At 37.6% G+C, this 19,674-nt stretch overlaps 1 protein-coding gene across 1 annotated transcript in view; it reads left to right on the plus strand.

Moving 5' to 3' along the window:
- The first annotated feature begins 12,828 nt into the window (after window positions 1-12,828).
- Window positions 12,829-19,674, plus strand: part of COL6A6 (collagen type VI alpha 6 chain) — a 36,277-nt gene continuing 29,431 nt past the window's right edge. Inside the window, exons 1-7 of the mRNA XM_053936200.1 lie at window positions 12,829-12,857; window positions 14,198-14,251; window positions 14,717-14,788; window positions 15,206-15,650; window positions 15,919-15,945; window positions 17,939-17,983; window positions 18,487-18,549. Coding sequence (XP_053792175.1) covers window positions 12,829-12,857; window positions 14,198-14,251; window positions 14,717-14,788; window positions 15,206-15,650; window positions 15,919-15,945; window positions 17,939-17,983; window positions 18,487-18,549 — 735 coding nt within the window. The remainder of the gene's footprint in view (window positions 12,858-14,197; window positions 14,252-14,716; window positions 14,789-15,205; window positions 15,651-15,918; window positions 15,946-17,938; window positions 17,984-18,486; window positions 18,550-19,674) is intronic.

Genomic DNA, 19,674 nt, shown 5'->3' on the forward strand with positions numbered 1-19,674 from the left:
TTCTTTTGGTACTCTGATTTCTCAGTGTTTAAAGTTCAATACGTGGATATATGAGGAGAGTGGTAAGGTGGGAGAGTGGGATGGACTCCTCCTGTTTTACTGTTTGGTGAAACCAGGAAATTCCACAGTTGAAAACCAGGCTTTAAATTTGCTTTTGTGAGAGAAAAGGAGATGGTGAAGGAAAGAAATAACTAAATGGGGCATGTAAGTTGAAGCTTTCTCTCCACTGTATTCCAGGACTTGATCTTATTTCAAAGACTTCAGAAGGAATGAAATCAGGATGTAGAAGTTGAAGTAATCTAACTGGAATACTTCAGTAGGTAGGAAAAAACTACATGATCACATTTATTTGCATTGGTAGAGATGAGATTTTAAGTTAAAACGAGAAAGATTGTGTTCCTTCAGTTAGTATATACCAACACAAGAGGGAAAATGTTCCCAGTCAGGTGTGCAGGGAAAATCCTGTATGCAAGATGCTTATAAATCATAGGTGAAAAAGAGATGTTGCTTCAAGATCTCCATGCTTTTGACAGCATGCTTAAGACACATATTATCATTTGAGAGTGCATTTGGCTCTGGCAGCAAAATTCTACAGAATGACTTTTTTAGCTGCCTAAAACATTGAAGCAGCTGAGGATAAGACTGGAACATTAGTTGGTTAAAAAAGAAAAACAAAATATATGGGAAAGTAATCTTTGTGAAGCATTTAAAGGATTCAGGAGTACTGTTGATATTTTTCTTCCTTTGAGATTTATATACATATATCTGTATCTCTTGGAACAAATATGTAACAATGCTGTCAGTAAAATGAGCTTTAAAATATGTATTATTTTATACTGTTATAAAAGGACTTCCAATAATTTTTAAATCTTATCTCCTAATATAAAGTGGAAAGATGTCTTTGATTTTGGAGAATTGCTGCCTTAGCATCTTGCATAATTATGCTTATATATATATTTATATAAGCAACTACCGATATGCATATATAAGTACATTATGCTAAGACCTTGTATATACTATTTTACATTCAAATAAATTTTAGAATTATGATATTGCCAGTGTAATGCTCTGTAGTACTGCATGTTTCTGAGAGTTTATTTACTATTTGATCCATAGTATCTATGAGCTAGCTGTATGATGTGAATTTTCCATTAAATTACTTCTCATTTTGCATTAGTAAATAATGAAGAATACCTAATTTACCTCTGAAGAAGGCCTAATTCACCTCTATCTGTGCAGCTTGTAGTGTATGATTGGAATTTTGTGTGTGAAGATAAAGCAAAATAAATAGTACAAGTAGGAATATCAGTCTGCACATGTCTCTAAATTGCAGAGTTTCTGTGTATTTAAAGAAGCTGCCTGATGTCAGCAGGGACTAATTAAGGGAAAACCAAAGCAAGTGGTAAATAGGTTCCCATCTGCACTCATTGTTTAGGAAGAGTGGCAGAGATTTTTCTGGTTTAGGGTATCTGACCTGAAGAGCAAGGAACATTCTAAGGGAACATTCTTGAGTTGTGGGGCTGGAAGAAGCTAAAGGAGGCAGAGACTGCAGCTGTTGGGAGGCATGGAAATAGTTGCATAGCTAAACAGTCACAGATTATTTTGTATATTATGATAGTAAGAGCTAGATTTTGGTATGATATCTGAATATTTACATAATGGAGGAAAGTCTAGCCCCTTGCTAAAACACCAACTGTATTTTATTCATCTGTGTGTGAGCAGGCACATATACCTTGGAGGCTTGCTGCTATTTGGTGCTCTTGAGTTTTTCACATATTCATAGTCATGGAAATTTCTAGAGCAAAGCACTAATTGGAGGCTTTTTAAATACTGGCAGCAGCTTATTTATCTGCCCTTGAGTAAGTACATGTCTAGCTGGGTCTACAGATCTGTGTGCAATTTATTCAAACAAGAGAGTTCAAGATGTTAATGCTGCTCTGGCATAATAACTGTGCTATCAAAGCAGGAACTCTGTAACACAGTAATGAAAATTAATAATCATTATTTTTTGGGGGGACTAGCATGAAAATATTTAGTTGTCTCTCTGTATAAAGTTTTAGCTTATTAACATCTAAAAAATAGGCTCATATAATTAGGTGTAGTGGTGCCAGTAGATAACAGGATTACATCTCTGTCAAAGTGATCAAGGGGAACTCTTAAGAGATTCATTAACTCTCAGGAATATATGCAGAAAAATGAATTAAATTCAAGATAAAATTTAATTATAAAAATGGCATGCAAAATGGTTGCAAAACAGTTTCCTTTATGTTAGTAATGCTTATGGAAGAAAATTGTGGTGTGCAGAGGCATGAAGGAGGTTTCCTCAATGCACCAACCCAAGCATTGCTTTCTGTTCTTGTTGAGGACTACATAATACCTAGAACCTCTTTGGTTGCATAGGGACCTCACTTGCAGCTGGAATTTCTGTGTTACTGCAGTTGTAATAAAAGCGAAAAGTGCCTGTATCTGATAAATGTCTTGAAATACAGGAAATGTGGTACTTTTTCCCCCAAGGGTTCCCAGGAACTCTTCAAGAGCTTCAGTGCAGCTTGATGTGGCAAAACTTGGAAATGAAGTTTTGCTCTTGCCTGAGGTTAGAATATAGATTCAATCAGATAATTTCTATTCATTGCCTTTTGTTATTTACTAGACCTAGGGTAATATTACATGCTGTTACCCTAAGAACCTGGACTGAGCCCTGTGCTATAATGTTAGACCAGTTGTAACCTTTCTACTAAGTTGTCTTTGCAGATCTAAGATACAATATAAACAGTGTAATGAGTTCTTAAAGGCAGAATCAAGTGTGCTTATGTCCAAGAATAGAAAGTTATACACTGCTGTTTTGTTCTCATTTGTTTAGTGTGCTTAAGCTCAACATGCCTTAATTTTGTACTTTCTGAGAGATTTTAATTCCCATTATCCACAGCAGTGAGTTTTGGCTTTTGGGAGGTTTTTATACTGTCTTTATTACTGGCCCACTGGTATATTTAATTTGTAAATGAGTGCTTATTCTGTCTATGTGTATCATATGTAGATAACACCACCAAGTTTTCCTTTAAATTGATGTGGGGGTGGGAAATTTCAAGGCTAGAAGGGAATCTTAAAGCCATAACTCCCATTAATCTTACACTATGAATAGCTTGCTTTTAGTTGAATTTTAGATCATGGTAAATATAGATGTGTGAATCAGAACAAAGCATGATCGTGAGAGCGAAGCATTGAACTGTTCCTTTTGGTTATATGCTGTACATCAGTGTCAAATGCCTACAGCTCTGTGTTCAAAGCCTGTATGTTAAAAACTAAGGGGAAAAATTATGAATTTAAAGTGCTACTTTAAATTGCATACAGCTAGAAAGCCTGCATGTTGTTAATAAAAGGCACTTACCCTGTTCCTCCACAATTAAAAGCCTCTTTTTAAGGGAATTATGCTCTGCGTTTCTTATATCTTTGGCTTTGATTTTTTTTTCCCTAGGAAGGTTTTCAAAATGGATGCCTGGAAACCACTTTTTCTTCTCTGTGTTTTCACCTTCTCAACAGAGGCAGAGGAGTCTGGTAATACACTAAAGAAATTATTCTTCAAGTTGATAGCAATATTTCTTTTTTCCATTTGTACCCAATGTTAGTGGGAGATGAAGAATTGAAGAAAACTTATTTCTAACTATGAATTATAATTAGGAATAATGTGGTCAGTTTTTATGAAACTTATAACTACAATAGGATAGCTTTCCTAAAAAATGCAAAAATTATTGCAACAGCTCATTAAATTTTGTGTTTGTTCATGCATGCTAAGGTTTCATATTTGCAAAAGTAACATAAAGCTCTTACAATTGTAAGATTGTCAAAAGCAAGATAAGTCACAGTTCCATTTAGCAGTTCCATTTTGGTAGTCAGGTCTTCTGGAAGATCTATTTGAGAAGTGTTCTGCCCAGTTGCAGGATATTTCTACATGACTGTCGATTTGAGGAAATAATGACTGTTCCATCCATGCTCTGCTAGTGTTATATGCGTCTGGAATTTGTGGAAACACATGAGTTTCACACCTACTACAAAGAAATGTGCTTGGTACTCCTTAAGTTGATGTGAATTAATTTTTTCCCCTCAGAAAATAAATATTAATTTGTAATGTATGCATGCAGAATGGAACTCAAAGTGCATGACTAACTTTTCCTTTGCTCTCTTGAGAGAGAGCAGGCCAACATATTCCAATGGTTGTGTTTTGCATACAGAAGTGTTTAATATGCATTTGCAACAGATAATTTCTGAGCAGACTGTGAATGAAAATTGTGTTGTGGATTTCAGCATCTTTCCTTTTCCTATGAATGATGTTGCAGAAGGATGTATCTTCCAGCCCTCCATATGATAAACAGGGGAAAAGAAGGAGCTAGTGGGTGATGACAATTTAGCAGAATAGATGGGAGGGTTTTTCTGCAAAAGGCCAATAGGTCTTGGATTCTGAAAAGCAATTAGGATTCAAAATTACTTTTCTATTAGATTACACAACCTTTAAGGAAAGAGGAAATTTGCAACATATTTCTTCAGTCAGCAGGAAAGCTTGACAAACATTGTTTTCCTGGTAGATAGGTTCTAGAGTATAGGGACAAAGAACTTCAAAAATGATTCCTCATTGAAGATACAAAAATTACATTACAAAAAAGAAGGCAACAAAACAGGGCAGAGCCACAAAACAGTACTAAGAGAATCACTTCATAGCAAGTGCTGGTAGCCAAAAAGAGGCTTGACCAGAGCCTTTTTCAGTGAGTACTCTGCTGAGAGCGTAGAGGATGCAGCAATGGCTTTAAGGAGCAATGGGATCTATGACTTTGAAGCTAACATAAGGATGATAAAATCCCTCTTGAGAGCTGTTTTAATGATGATGCAGGGAGAGTTCACAGTGGAAAATCTTGCTGCACTGAAAACCATCAAAAATAATGTCAGTCAGGTCTGTTAATGCAGACATCTCCCCGGTCAGGGTAAGGAACAAACCTTTTTTTGGGTGTATAATGACAAATATTGACATTGCTTTCTGCAGTCCCTGATAAAAGTACCTGAGCTAACTGCACAGCAGTGCAATGGTTTTACCAAAGAATACTGCCCATGTTTGCAACTCACAACTTGTACTTTGCTTCTGTCAAGAGCCACTACGCTCCTTGCTATGGTAAATAGCTTCTGAAGTGAGACAGTGCTTCACATTAGGCCCTCATATTCATAGTTCCTCAATGTCTGAAAGGAGCCAGAGCAGATGCCCCCAGCAGATATCTTAATAAAAAGAGGGAAACAGACAATTCAGTGATTTGAATGAATTCCTAGAAACATAGCTTTGCCATCTACCATACTGCTTCAGTGGGACTGTCAGTAGCCACTGTCTGTCAAGAAAACTGAAGTCTCACAGAGGCACTGTGCAGAGAGGGTGTCAGGAAATCCATCCTTGGATACGTAGGAGGTATTGGCAAGATGTCTACAGTAAATCCATGGTAATTCTGAGGTGCTACCAAAAAGCTTTTCCTAGTTGAGAAACAGAAAGTGGAATCTCCTACTACATCTCTTAGATGGCAACAATGGCTTTGATGCCACACAGCATGAAAGGCTGCCAACCCCAAAGAAAATAAAGGTTCAGTAATGCCTTTAGTTAACATAGCAACTTCTATCTAATATTACATGCTGGTTTTGGGTCTGAGTTTATTCTGACTTGGTGCTGTATTACCAGTTGCCTTATCGTGTGGGAAGACTGAAGTATAGAACATACACAGTTGCTCTTTATCATTGCATATTCATGCCAGCTATATAGTTTGATAATACTGTAGATGTGTTTGTTAAGTTGCAAAAAAGAAAAATGGAGTGCATGACAAATCAAAAAGCTGATCTCTTCTGGTTAGCATAAGTGTATGGCGTTGGTTGGGTATGGCAAGAAGAGACAGTTCTGGAGCATTTCTTCTCTCTTTGCTCATTCTTATAGGGGCTGTGACTGTCCTTTAAAGCTCCTTGTTTTTCAAGTTCCTGTGTGTTCTGTTCACATAGAGGCGATATTTTACACGTGTTGGATGTATGATCTTTGTTCTCCTTGTTATGCCATAAAATTGATCAAACCCAGTCCTCCAGGTTTCATTCCCCTTGTCATCAGAAACTTACTGAGAAAGGAGCACTGGGATGACCACACTGCTTGCCTAAGGCATTTTGTAACAACAGCTGAGCCTCTCATGCATCCTAGGCCAGTGAGATCTTGAACACCCCAAAACTGGCTGGTGTTTGCCAGGGTGTTGGGGGCCAAATGAAGAGCTGAACCTTTCTTCCTAAAGACAGAAGCAATCCATGTGAATTATATCTGCTCAGGTGGTTTGCAAAGAGAACAGCTGGGCCTGATTCAGTATGAGCTCTCTACTTCCACCCACTCTTTATTCCATCAAGAGCTGAGCATACTTCCAGATGAAAAAACATTCCCTGGCTCCTGCAAGCAGAGAGAGAGGGCTGCTGTGGAAGGGAATGTGCTGCCATGGAGCAGCAGTATGACCGTAGCTGACGCAGTAGCACCTCCTGGTGTTTCATGGCAGGGAACAGGGAGATTTAATGGGAGATACAGCATATATATATATTATATACAGCATATATATATTATATATATATATATATATACACAGGTATACATGTTTAGAGGGAGAGAAGGTAAGGAAAGCATATTGGGTTTCATCTCAGTGATGCACGTATTTATTGCAAAGATCTGCATAAATTTGTCTCATAAAATGAAGATCAGCTTTCTGTGAAGCCTGTTTTATCTTGTCGTGTCATCTGTTTTAATATATTCACTGACCTTCTTTCCTGTAATAAATCTATTAATTCCGTTTTCTCCAGTCACCTTCTCTTAAACTGACAGATTTTTCAATTTAGAGAATTGCATTTCAGGGACAGCATGTTGACGGGAGAAAAAAGATACCTTTACAGCAGTAAGATAGGACAGTTTAACAATGTGGATGTTTGTAGGAGAACAGGGGGTGAGAAAAAGAGTTTGGCAACACAGAGATGTTTATTCCTGCAAATAAATAGAGATTATCAACAAGGTATGGAATACCCAGCAGCAGGTGTTTTACACATTCTAGTGCACAGCATAGTAGCACTAAAAGTGAACTATTTACTGCTGTTTTGTTCTTGCTGGTACATTGAGGACGTTACAGAGAACGTTTAAAGAGCTGAGCAGTGTGGCTGACCAATTGTCAGGACAAAATTGCTGAGTTCATGCTTACCCTTCACACTGCCTCCAAACTGTGTGACTAAAAAGACCCAGGTCTTGAAAGAATCTTGTTGTGAATATACATACTCTGTGTGCTGTACAAGAACACATGCTGAAAGAAATATCCATTAGATTTTGTGTTCACATGTATGTGTAGATATGTATGCATGTATAGATATATTTGACTGATTGTTCTGTTGTGAGCTAAAAAGATTAGAAGCATAAATTTTTGATGTTGCTGTGAGGTCTGAATGTCAGATATTTTTAGCCATTAAATCTCGTTCAATGGGACCTTTTACATTCAAATATTTTCACACTGCTTTCTGGCAGATCATACCCTCTAGGGGGCAGTTTGTACCACAAGTGAAAATACTGAAACATAACCATGGTCCCTCTGAGATGACATTATTTCTAGAAGTATTTGGTTAAAGAACTGAACACATTTATCTCTTTCATTAGAGAGGGAAAACTCAGAAAAATTATGTGGAATAATAGGAATAAGCCCAAACTAGCAAACACAGAAAGCAATCTTGTGATTCCTAAGTGTTTCAGAGTCAATGAGTGAAAAAATTAGGTAGAGTGCTGTTATACAGCTAAAATTGCATTCCTATGACTTCCTTGCAGAGGTACAACAATGAATAATAATGCATCTAGGATCACAGAATAAAATTCAACATGCGAAATGAATAATCAAGGTAGAGAAGAAGAAACCATGTGGTTTAGCTGAGGTTTTAATGAGGGCAAGATGATTGGGACAGGGGGAGGAATTAACCACGTCATACTATTAGTTGTTATTACAAGGAACAATTCAAGCAATTCCATAACTGAGGTAGCCATCACCTTACAGCAGCTGTTTTTCACAATGGTTATGATATTTCATGTAGGCAATGCTGCCTCTCTCTCTCATGTTTGTTTCTTTGGCCTGTTGTTCTGTTTACATGTATCATTTGGTCTTGTGACAAAGTGACAAAGCACAGTCAGTCATTAAGGTTCTCTTCACAACTGGAATTTGTGTTGTACATTCTCAGTTGCTAGCAAAGCTCATAGAGACATTTTCAAGAGTAGGCCCTTTGAGGACACTGGGCAGCTGGAGAACAGACATGTTTTGCAGTTTGGGAGTGTGCAAGTGTCGAGTAATTTAGTATTTGCAAGTTCATATGGCCACACTGAAAGGTGTGGGCTGATGATGTTTTATGTATATGGAAAACCTATCTCACTGATTCTTACTTCTGGCTTTAAATCTACTATGTTGAATTTTGTTCCATGATTCTGACAGAAAACAAGATCACAAAGAATGTATGTTTATAGTTCCCTGTTTCCTATATTTTTTTTTTCCAGAATGCAATATAGATCTTTCTATAGCAATTGATATTTCAAGGAGTGTGCAGCCAGCAGCTACAATGCTTCTGAAACAGAGACTGCAAGCATTCCTTCCTAGACTTCTACTCCAGATTAAATCACTGCCAAATACCAGCTGCAATGCTCCAGTTGAAATTGGGTTCAAGTTCCAAGTATTGGCACAGAGCAAACAATTAATCTTTGACTCTGGTTTTGAAGACTATAATGAAGAGATCATCCAGAAGTTCTTAGGTGCACAGACCACTGTGGACACCTACATGAATGCAGACTTTTTGCAGGCACTTGAGGAGAACTTCTTTAATGTGACCTCTGCTAAAGTTAAGGTAACTTAATGGTATGAACAGATATCTTGGAAAAATTAGGCAGTTTAATATTTACAGACTCTGATGTTGAGTACTGCAGGAAGACAAAAAATAGTTCAGGAATAGATGATGCTAATAAACAAAATCACAGAATGGTAGAAATTAGAAGGAATCCCTGGAAGTCACCTTCTTCAATCCCTCTGCTCAAGTAGGGTCAACTAAAGCAGGCTGGCCAGAGCCATGTCCTGATGGCTTTTGTGTATCTCCAAGAATGGAGACTCCACAATGTCTCCAGACAACCAGTGCCAGTGCACAGTCACCCTTGTTTTTTCTTAAGTTTATATAGAACTTCCTGTTATTTTGCTGACCTGATATAACCTGATATATCAATTCCAATTTCCTAGGCACTCCTGTAGTGAGATGGTACCCAGAACATGTGATGAGTATTCCTACAGATAACCTTCTTATATCTACCATGGAATGATTGTACTTTGGGCAGTGGAAAGTAGTTTTCTTTCAGGAACTCTTATTCCTAAAAGGAAATTACTTTCTTATTCCTGATTCTGTATCTTTGTCCAGAATGGAGACAGCTCAAAACAGAAGTCCCAGAAAAAGGTCATCTGAGAAATTTGTTTACAAAAGTTTATTCATGTCATTATCTTGTCAAATAATTTCAAAAAACAAAGCTGGGTTCTACTTACAGATAACTGATGATCAGGAAATTCTACTTAGATGCTGCAGTTAATTTATCCACCTTGAAGTGAGGTGAAGAGAGAAGCATAAAGCTTCATCTAATCTCTCCTGAAATGAATGGGGATTCTTTCAACTTGAGTTCAAGAAATTCAAATCTCATTGGAGTGTTTCAGGGTCAATGCCTTGACAGTTTATTCTTGATAAGGCACTGACTGTGTAAAGCACTGAATATGTCCTGTAGTAGCTGTTTGAATATTAGCACTTACTAAGGTCTCCATGCAGGAAGACCTTCCTACTAAAGAAGGACTGGTTAGTTCTTGCTAAATACATAAGGGGTTTCATCTTCCAACTTTATTTTCACTTTTATGAAACACCAATTTTAATCTGGCATGGAGTGAGGAAACCGTATTAAAAATTCCTCTGCTTTCAGATGAAAGTTGGTGTTCTATTTTTTACAGCATTTGCATAGGTATGTTTGACTCACCAATTTAAGTTTATTTAATGAGTTTTTTTCCAAAGATTTCTTAAAATGTCTGAACAGGGAACATGATCACATAAGATTTTGCTTGTTTTGAGTCTCAGAGAAAGAACTGGTTTGACATAAAAGTAAAAGCAGTGTTTTTTTTCTCCTAATCGCCAGTTCTGAAGATCAATATCAAGCAAGGCTTCTTTCTGCTTAGGCATTATTATTATAAATAAATATGCTGCATATATCAGCACTTTACCAGTGGATTAATATTCTTCTCTGACACTGTTTATGTACAAATTGGAAGTACAAGACTTTAGAATGCACATGAAATCACAATTTAATCTTCCTAGGATCCTGAGCAACAGCATGCTTGTTCTGTAAAGATTATTAGTTATAAAACACACTTATTATCTATTGGTTGAATTTCTTCTTTTCTTTGTTATATGCTTGCTTAGTAGCAAAAAAGTTGGACCTAATTCCAGCATTTTCAACAATGGATGTGTTCCACCAAGAGCTTGATATAAACAAATTATTTGTAAACATAATAACATATCTTTACATATATTTACATATAATGCCTGCAATAAAACCCCACATTCCCTGTTCCCCATGTTTTTAAAATTGAAAGATCATAGAAAAAACAACCAAATCCAGGCCTACAGCGTTGTCTCTAACAATCTGTGATGAGTTTACCCATCCATGGTCCAGCTCTCCGCTGTATCACATGGTGCTTGAGCAAGCACAGAGTTTGTACCAGTGCCTCCCTATTGTATGTTTGGTAACTTACCAGTTAGTTCCAGCTTAAATTCTTGTCTCCTAGCTGCTTTAGTACAGAGGTGGGATGTTTGGTGTGGCAATCACTTCATTTGCTTTTGTCACCTGTGGAAAAATTTACCGTAATGGAAGTAACAGGTTTTGCATTGGTCAAAGTTGTGCCTTGCATAGGGAATGTAAAATATGAAGGGTAGGAGGGAAGAAGCTCTAGCTGTGCTTGTGCACTTGCTGGTCAGAGAGTTTAGGAGGATTTTTAAGTCATTGCCATTGGGGATAGGACACAATTTATTTGTGCAGCTTCTTTCTGGGCAAACTAATCCACTCTGTGAGTGGGACCTGAGAAGTCTTCTGTTGATTTGAAGAGGGAATTGGTGGAGAGAAATTGGAAGAGACTGGTAGCTTGAAGGGGAACTAAGAAACTGTGCTTTTCCTTCATACTGGAAGAAACTTAACTGTAATTCTTTGGCCTGAAAAGATGGAAATGTATCCAATACAAATTATTAGCATCCTGAGGTGAGCTAAACCTTATGTCTTAAGAAAGAAACATAGGGCAGAGAATGGAGAAGGGTGATGACCTGCCTGTGTGGAAGGACAAAAGGACATAAATATTTGCATGGGGGGAGGATTAGACCCAGAGAGGATGCGCTTCCTGGTGTGGCTCAGTTGACAACCAACAGGAGCCAATGGGAGAATTTGTTCTTAATTCTCCTCCACATTCACATATAAGAGAACTCTTCAGACATCAGAGAAAATTTTTCAATGGGTAAGTTAGAAAAGAATTTGTCTCCTACCTCACATGCTAAGACGACAGATATAATAGCTATGCTATATTCAGAAAGAAAAATCCCTCAAATGGATGTGCTATCAGGGACGAGAGGCTTTTGTGTTCTGTTCTCATTATTCCTCTCTACCATTTTCCAGCAAACATTTCAGGTCTACCACAGTGTAGTGCAATTTGACCATCTCATAGCCATTTCTCAATGTGAGCTGTAATTCTTACAAAGACTGAACTTTCAGTTTCTTTACAATTGACTTGTCATTGCTCCCTTTCCTTTCAGGTTCTGTTAGTATTTTCAGATGGGCTGGATGATTCACTGGAAGACCTGAAGAAAGCAGCAGACTCACTTCGCTTTAAAGGTATTACAGTACCACTTTGATACTCCTGCCTCCTACTACCACAGGCCTGATGTACAGCTCCCCCATTGCAACCTTTCCACTTAACACTGCCTCTTCATGCTCATGTGGAATTACCCAGGAGTATTTGCTTCTCCATGTGAAGCAGTGTACATTATGACTTGTCACTATATGGCAGATGATGCCAGAGACATACCTAGGGATGCAGAGGTTCTAGTTTCTGGAGTCCAGTTCCAACAGCTGGAGCAATTCAGGATGGACCCTTCTCACTGATGAGAACAGCATCAGAGATTAGATACAACTCTGACTCCTCTAGGAAAAAGCAAGTTTGAACTTGTGTTTGGGCAGTGAGTAACATTCTGTTCTGACAGCTGGGGAGAGAAGTCAACTGGAAAATTACTGGTCTGGATTTTTCTCTTACACATTTTTCTCGATAGCTCAATTTCTTTTAATATATTATATTGAAGACATAAAATTTAAGACTTTTAGGGAATTGCTGTTATTCAAGTTTATATTGTTGGTTAAATTGTATGTTTCAGGTATTCGCTAATTTAAATTTGTACTTATGTTGAAGGTCTTGATGCACTTCTATTAGTTGGCCTGGACAATACACAGAACTTGACTGAATTTTGGGAAATAGAGTTTGGCAGAGGGTTTGAATACAATGAACCTCTGAGTGTTGGATTTGCAAATATTGCAAACATTTTGCAGAGAAATCTTGTAAGTACTTCTGTGATATAAACAAAAGGTGGGGGAAAGCAGTCTTTGTTTATGATTAGTATATGTAAATGAAATGTTTCTTGTAATTTTTCAGGATACTGTTGCAGAGAGAAAATGCTGTAAGGTTATTTGTAAGTGTCTTGGAGAAAATGGTGATCATGGTGTCCGGGGAAATCCTGGAAGGAAGGTAGGAGGTCTAAGATAGACATTACATAAGAACTTATTCATTTTTCAAAGTGTTTCTGTTTTTTTTGTAGTATTTCAGAGCATGCATGTGTGCCCCCATAATATTTAATGTTAGGACAGATGAAGGAGAAACATGGAATGTGATCCTTTCTCTGCTGCATTCTCCTATGCAAAATATTTTTGTAATGAAAATGATTTGTACATATAAAAATCATTAAGCACTCCACTGCACCAATTCAGCAGAAAATGGAGAGGGATTAAAAAAATGAAGTCTGATTAATCAAGAGGCTTATTATCTATTGGGAATGAGAAACTTCCAACTGACAAGCTGAAAGTAGAAAATAATAATTTTTCATGAGGTATGTACTTTATCCTTTTGTGACTGGTTATTCCAAATGTCCTCTTCTATAAGTCTGTTTTGGTCCAAAAGGATTACTTCTTTTAAGATTTAAAATTGTTTGTTTTAAGCCTTTTTGAATATTACAGATATCACTACTTCTACAGCATACAAGTAGAATTAATTTTTAAAGTTATTAATATATGAAGTCTCCATTTGACTACTATACATTCCATTATATCTACTTATTCCAGTAGCATGTGAGATAAATTCTATCTGCAGTTCACACTCTTCAGTTATATGGTTGCAGTTAAATGAAGTTTTGGTTATCTCTTAAGAAAAGTATAGTCTTCTAATACCTCTTCATAAACCAATTTACTGGTTTATTTTTCCATTACTCCTGTTCTTTTCTTATACCTTTCTGTTTTACTAAAGGACTAGATTAAGGTGCTTACAGTGTTCAGAATGTAAACATAGTTGTTTTGCAAGTAGAAATTCCCTTTGTTCCAGTTTCTTTCTGCTCAAATTTTGCTCTAAGGGTAATGATATTTGCATGACTTCCAATATAAAGTTGAAACGTTCCCATGTGTTTGCAAGGCATTGCAATGACTTTGTCCTAACAAGTTTCCAAATCCATATATTTTTCATTTCACCTTAGAATGTCATTACTGTAATGTTTTCTTTTCCAAATCACTAGAAAGATGTTTAATTTGACCAAGTATCCCAATGAGCTTTATTAAGCCATCAGAGAGCTTCCTGAAATAACAGCTGAAACTGTATATTAACCATTGTTCTTTTCTTGGGTTTATATTTTTTTTTCCCAGCCATATCAAATACACAGGACTATACAGAGTGTTTGTGTAAATGCAGGGAGCCTGCCCTCCTTAGCATAACCAGATCTAATTTTCAGGGAATGTTTTCTATCTCTATGTGCAGAATAATCTGATAGTGATGAACCCAGTGTGGTTGGAGAACAGTGTTACTTTTAAATTCTCATTTTTCAGGGAAGTACAGGTTACAGAGGATCTCCTGGCCATCCTGGTGAGGAAGGTGGGATTGTAAGTAAACATTTGTCTTCCTGTTATGATGATGTTAGTTGGTGCCTGAACCTGTACCCATCAATGTTAACCCAACGTGTTAGAGGAACAGGTAAATAGACAGATTTGTTTCTCTGTGTCTCTGCATCCGACCATAGATACTTATGCAGTTAAAAAAGCAACTTACCAAAAGGGAGTTAGTTATTCAGTTAAAAAAACCAACCCACCTTCAAGTACAAACAATTGAGTTAGAGATTGGTAATGCAGTATAAACATAGCATGATAGTGAGAGCAAAGAACCGGGTGCAAGTCAGATTAGTAACTGATGTTTGCTATGGTCCGAATGAAATTTTCCAGGACACTTGCATTTGTGTCCTCAGTGCAGTGAATGGTGATACAGTTCTATCTTGCTTTAGTCTTATGTAATAAATTAACCAGTAATCATCATTGTATGGATGAGATTGAACATTTTCCTTTGTTTCCTAGGGGGAAAGAGGCCCAGCTGGTTTCAGTGGGACTCAAGGAGACAGGGGATGTCCAGGTGTCAGAGGCCATAAGGCAAGTCTATAACTTTGAAACATTTCCTAATTTTGTTTCTCATAAACCTGTTTTCTGTACTGGGGAAAAATCCCTGTGCTGTCTTTCTGAAGCATGGATGAATATCAAGATCCATCTGTAGGAATGGCAGACAGTGTTTGCTGTCTGATTTTGAGAGGTATTTTGTGTAACCCAAGCATGGTTGAATGGCTCAGGATTTTGCTGACTAAGCAACTTGATGATGACTTTTTCACCACTAACTCCAGACTGGCCTTAGTTTAAGCTATAAAGCTTTATGGAGTGGGAATGAAAATTAAGCCTGTGCTATCTTCCCAGAGGAAAGGAGGAAATCCCATACATGACAGTAGAAGTTTTTTACAGTGGGGACTACCAATACTGAGTTCAGCATACCTCTGTGCAGCAAGCTGTTGTGTGCAGCACTGCGTTGCTTCTCCCGGCTCCGGGCAACTCCGGTGCCTATCGGCACCGCCTCCCTCTGGAGACCGGGTTTGCCACTTGCTCCTGCGCACCGCTTCCTTGGCGTGCCAGTCAGGGCTTGCTGGGTTCTGTTGCCCGCGTGAGGGTACAAGACAAAGCAGGAAGGATTTGTCCAAATCACCCACGAGGGAAGCGGGAAGGCTTTAATGGCCACGGAGAGCTGTGGAGGAGAGGCCGCAACCTGCGCTTCCAGCACCCATGTGGAGGAAATGGCCCCGGGACCCGGGAGGCACAAGGTTTTATCAGGGGCAGGGCGAGGGGAGCAGGAGCTCCCCCCCACCCAATGGGGACAGGCGCCGTGGCAATGACGTGGACCACAGCACCCAACGGGGATGTGGCAGGGGTGGACACGGGGCTCCAGGGCGAACGGGGTCGCGGGATCGGGGTGACAGACACAGAATTCTCAGGAGTGGGCAGGGAGTGGTTACAGGAGGGGCAGGGGGAAGCTCCAATAGCAGGAAGCCTGGAGCCAACCTCCGCAGGGAGGGGGAAACATGGGGGGTGCACGGGGGTACACAGAACCCAGCTAGCTAACATAGATCAGAACCCCTAATCTAAACCTAAACCCAGGATGCAACAATTGTGCCCTGCTTTTCAAGCTCAATAAAAATACTTTTACCAAATTTCATCTATATTTTTTTTTTCAATTTCAGGGGGCCAGAGGCTATAGAGGAAGTCAGGTATGTGTTTTCATGTGTGATCCATTTTCTTTGAGAACTAAATTCTGCTTCTTTTCATGTTACCCTGTAAAATGAAATTATCAACAAGGAAGGAAAATAGTGTAAAAACTTCACGTGAAAATAGTATAAAAACAGCATTCAACTTTTGCTATGGTTCTATAAGGATGGATTTAAGATACCTATCACATTAATTAAAATCAGCAGTCATAATTGTATTTTTATATGATTACAGTCTATTAGTCTAACTGACAGGAGAAGGATTTATTTACTGACTAGTTTGATAATCTGTTAAGGTGGTGATTCTGGTCATCTGAATCTCATTCTAATTGTGAAGAGGAGAAGAGGGGAAAAAAAAGGTTGTAACTAGTATTTATTGGGGGTTTGGACAGCATTTTCCCTAGATCATTATTGATACGTTTTCAATATTCAAACTTCTCTTCAAGCTGTGTTTGTCATCTCATCTGCTGATATTTCAAGTCTGGTTGTTTAACCTTTCAAACATACCTGTTCATGAAGGAGATATGGTCACTAATTTGATAATAAAAAGTGTAGCCTGGAAGACAATGATCTATAACAGTAATAGTTTCCAACCTACAGTGATTAAAATGAAATTAACTTGTATTGAATGCTTTGATACAAAACCTCTTCTAAAAATGAGTTGTGAGCCTCAAAGATTCAGAAGATGTTTGTCTCCATAACTGAGCAGCTTGGACAAAGTTCAGAGGCTGTTTCTGTTACCTCAGCTCTATTTAAAGTACTGCTCTGTACTAACTTTTTAATCTCATGTGTTTCTCTTTCCTTTTTCTGCTCTGTTCTCTGAAGTAATTTGTCTTCCTTCCAATGTTCAAAATGTCAGATTATAGAAGAGGGAGAGTACTTGCTGATTATTTCAATTTGTCAAAGTTAAATAGTGCAGTAGGTCTTACCAGTTGCACAAACCCTACTGAAATCCAGTGAATATATGAATATCTTCATTATGTCGTGTCGTTATATCCACAAATTTTATTTTAAATAAAAATATGAAACTTTCAGCACATAAAAAATGTGATTCAATTGTGCCAACTTAGTAAGGTTGAAACAGTTTATTGAAGTTACTGAAGTCTGGAAGGCATTTTATTGTAGCTATTTGAATAAAAGAAAACACTGAATGTTTAATACTATGAAGTTTGGCTCAGGTTTTTTGAGGTAGGAAATGACTGATAGAAAAAATAACGCTTCAATAAAAGTCATGATTACTTAGTGCTCAAAATATTTTCTGGAATACTTATTCAAGAAATTCTTGTTTGTGATGTATTAATCTAATGAAAACGTACAGTCAGCTGTTTTTTCTTCTAGTAGGTACAGAATTGTTTTAAATGAAAGAAGTTTCTCCTCTGGAATTTTAACTAGGAGGTTTTGCAAAGTCAATTGCAAAACCTACAAAGCAATTGTAGCTGTGGTCTCTATCAGAGTGAGACTGCTGATGGTTTTAACTTGTTCTTGTGCCACTTTCAGTGTTTCTTGAATAGCATTTCAGCTTTCTGGTTAGTTGTCTCTGCTAAATTAATTTCCTACTACAAATTAAACCAACACAGTTAATGCGCTACAAAAAAAAGAAAAAAAGCACAGTAAAAACACATATGATGGTTGAAATAAGAATTACAAGGTTATCAGCACGATAAATCAAATGCTAATAGTTTATTTTGGAATATGTGTATTTTGAAGGTGCTGTAGCTGGGAAAAGATTTGGAAGCTAAAGGAAAGAAAAGCAGAATTTAAATCCTAATGGAAATCTATAATTTAAATAGCTGTTTTTCTTATTAGATGTCCTTAACAGTTAGTTGTTTTAGATATTGTTAATTAATTGAAAATATTAATTAGTAATTAAAATTTATAGTTATTATTCTTAATTATTCTTGCTAACCATTAAAACCACAGATCTTATTCAAGTTTCCAGTGCAGGGCAAACACTTCTTTCTTTGCTCAAACAGGCAATTTTTCCTTATTGCTACAGGGTGAACTTGGTGAGAGTGGATTTGATGGCACTGATGGAGAGCAGGTAAACATTACTTTAAATGTGCAGTGCTATTAAAGACACCAACCTCAGGGTTCAAATGTACAGATTTTGTGCTTTGAATAGGCTTTAATGCTGAACAAAAGTTCTGTTGTTGGTGTTTAGAATTGCATATCTGATTGAAAAAACTTCTGCCAGAACCTGATTTAGCAGAAAGAACAAACATTAATTTTTTCTTCTTTCTCTTCCCTTTCTGAGTCTAGGGAGAACGTGGATTTCCTGGACCTTCTGGAGAGAAAGGCAGCAGAGGGAAATGGGTGAAGTACCCCTTACAGTAATGTTTAGATTTTATGGAAACATCTTTCCAAAGTGTAATGCTGTCTGTAATGCCTGTGAGTTATTTTTAATAGCTGCCTGTTCTCTAATATGCTGTCACTCCTGCTCTAAATCAGTGTAGCTCCACTGACTTCAACAGATCCAGCCCTCTGCTGCCACAGATACTATTTATACTTGTACCTGAATTGTTTGTGCACTTGTTATGAATTTAGGGCAGAAAAGGCCCCAGAGGAGAACCAGGTGAACAAGGAGAATCTGGTCTAAGAGGAGATCATGTAAGTGCATTCCTTTATTTTTATTATATTTCACTGATTTGCACCTCGATTTTGTGATGGAAATGTCTGAAATATATGTGATTTGAAGAGTTTTTTTACAGTCCTAGAAAATGCAGTACTCTGCAAGAAGAATGGCATATTCTAGGAGTCCTGAATTCTTTAGATGTAGATAGACTGATGTGTTTTGATGTGTTGCTTGGAAGCAGGTGTTTAAGCCTCAGGTCTCCTGCTTGTTTATGATTTTTTGGTTGGTTTGTTTTTTTGTTTTCAGCATAGGCAACATAACTCCTTTTGGAGCTGCTTATCATAGAACTGTAGAATGGCTTGGGCCGGAAAGGCTAAAGTTCAACTAGTTAGTTCCCAACACCTCTTGCCGTGGGCAGGGGCACCTTAAACTAGACCAGATGGTCTGGTGAAAAGACCAGGTGGACTAGGTCAGTCTTCCCTGTTGGTTCCCAACCTACAGAAGAATTCTGGATCACTTGAAAACCCTGTGTGCTGACTCTTGGTTAGCAATTTATAATGCTGCAAAGGTGAGTTACTTCTTTATATTCACATTTTTTCTTTGCATGTTCCAGAGACCTATATAAATGCATTCCCTGCACTAAAATTCCAGTGCAGACACCACAGTTCTTGTCTTGAAAAGACACAACTTTGTCTTTTCACATATATTTCAAAGACTTTGTTCCAAAGAGTCATATATTGTGCTGATTCCTGTCTTTATAGCTTATATTGTAAAGGTGACATGGTAATTTGCCTCTTTGAGAGATCAGGATTTCACCTGATTTAGCATTAAGTGGCTAAATGGAACTCCATTCTAGTGTAAGCCCCCAAATGAAACTCATGAGTTATGATTTTTACTCAATTAACTATATCACATCAACCAGAACAGTTCACATTTTCAGTTTAATTAGTAATTTTGCTTTTAATCTCTGTGGAAAAGAACTTGGTGGACTTTGCAGAATTCCCTATATTGAGTTCTTACAAGCATCATCATTTAAAATAGCCTTTTTATTCCTTGCTCTCTGCAATTACAAATCTAATTAATTATATTTCTGTATCCTTCCACTGTAGTCAAAGTAATAAAGGTCTGGTAACAGAAAATGCTGAGATTTCCATTGATCT

The sequence above is a fragment of the Vidua chalybeata genome, chromosome 1 (assembly GCF_026979565.1).
Source record: "Vidua chalybeata isolate OUT-0048 chromosome 1, bVidCha1 merged haplotype, whole genome shotgun sequence".
NCBI classification, from domain to species: domain Eukaryota; kingdom Metazoa; phylum Chordata; class Aves; order Passeriformes; family Viduidae; genus Vidua; species Vidua chalybeata.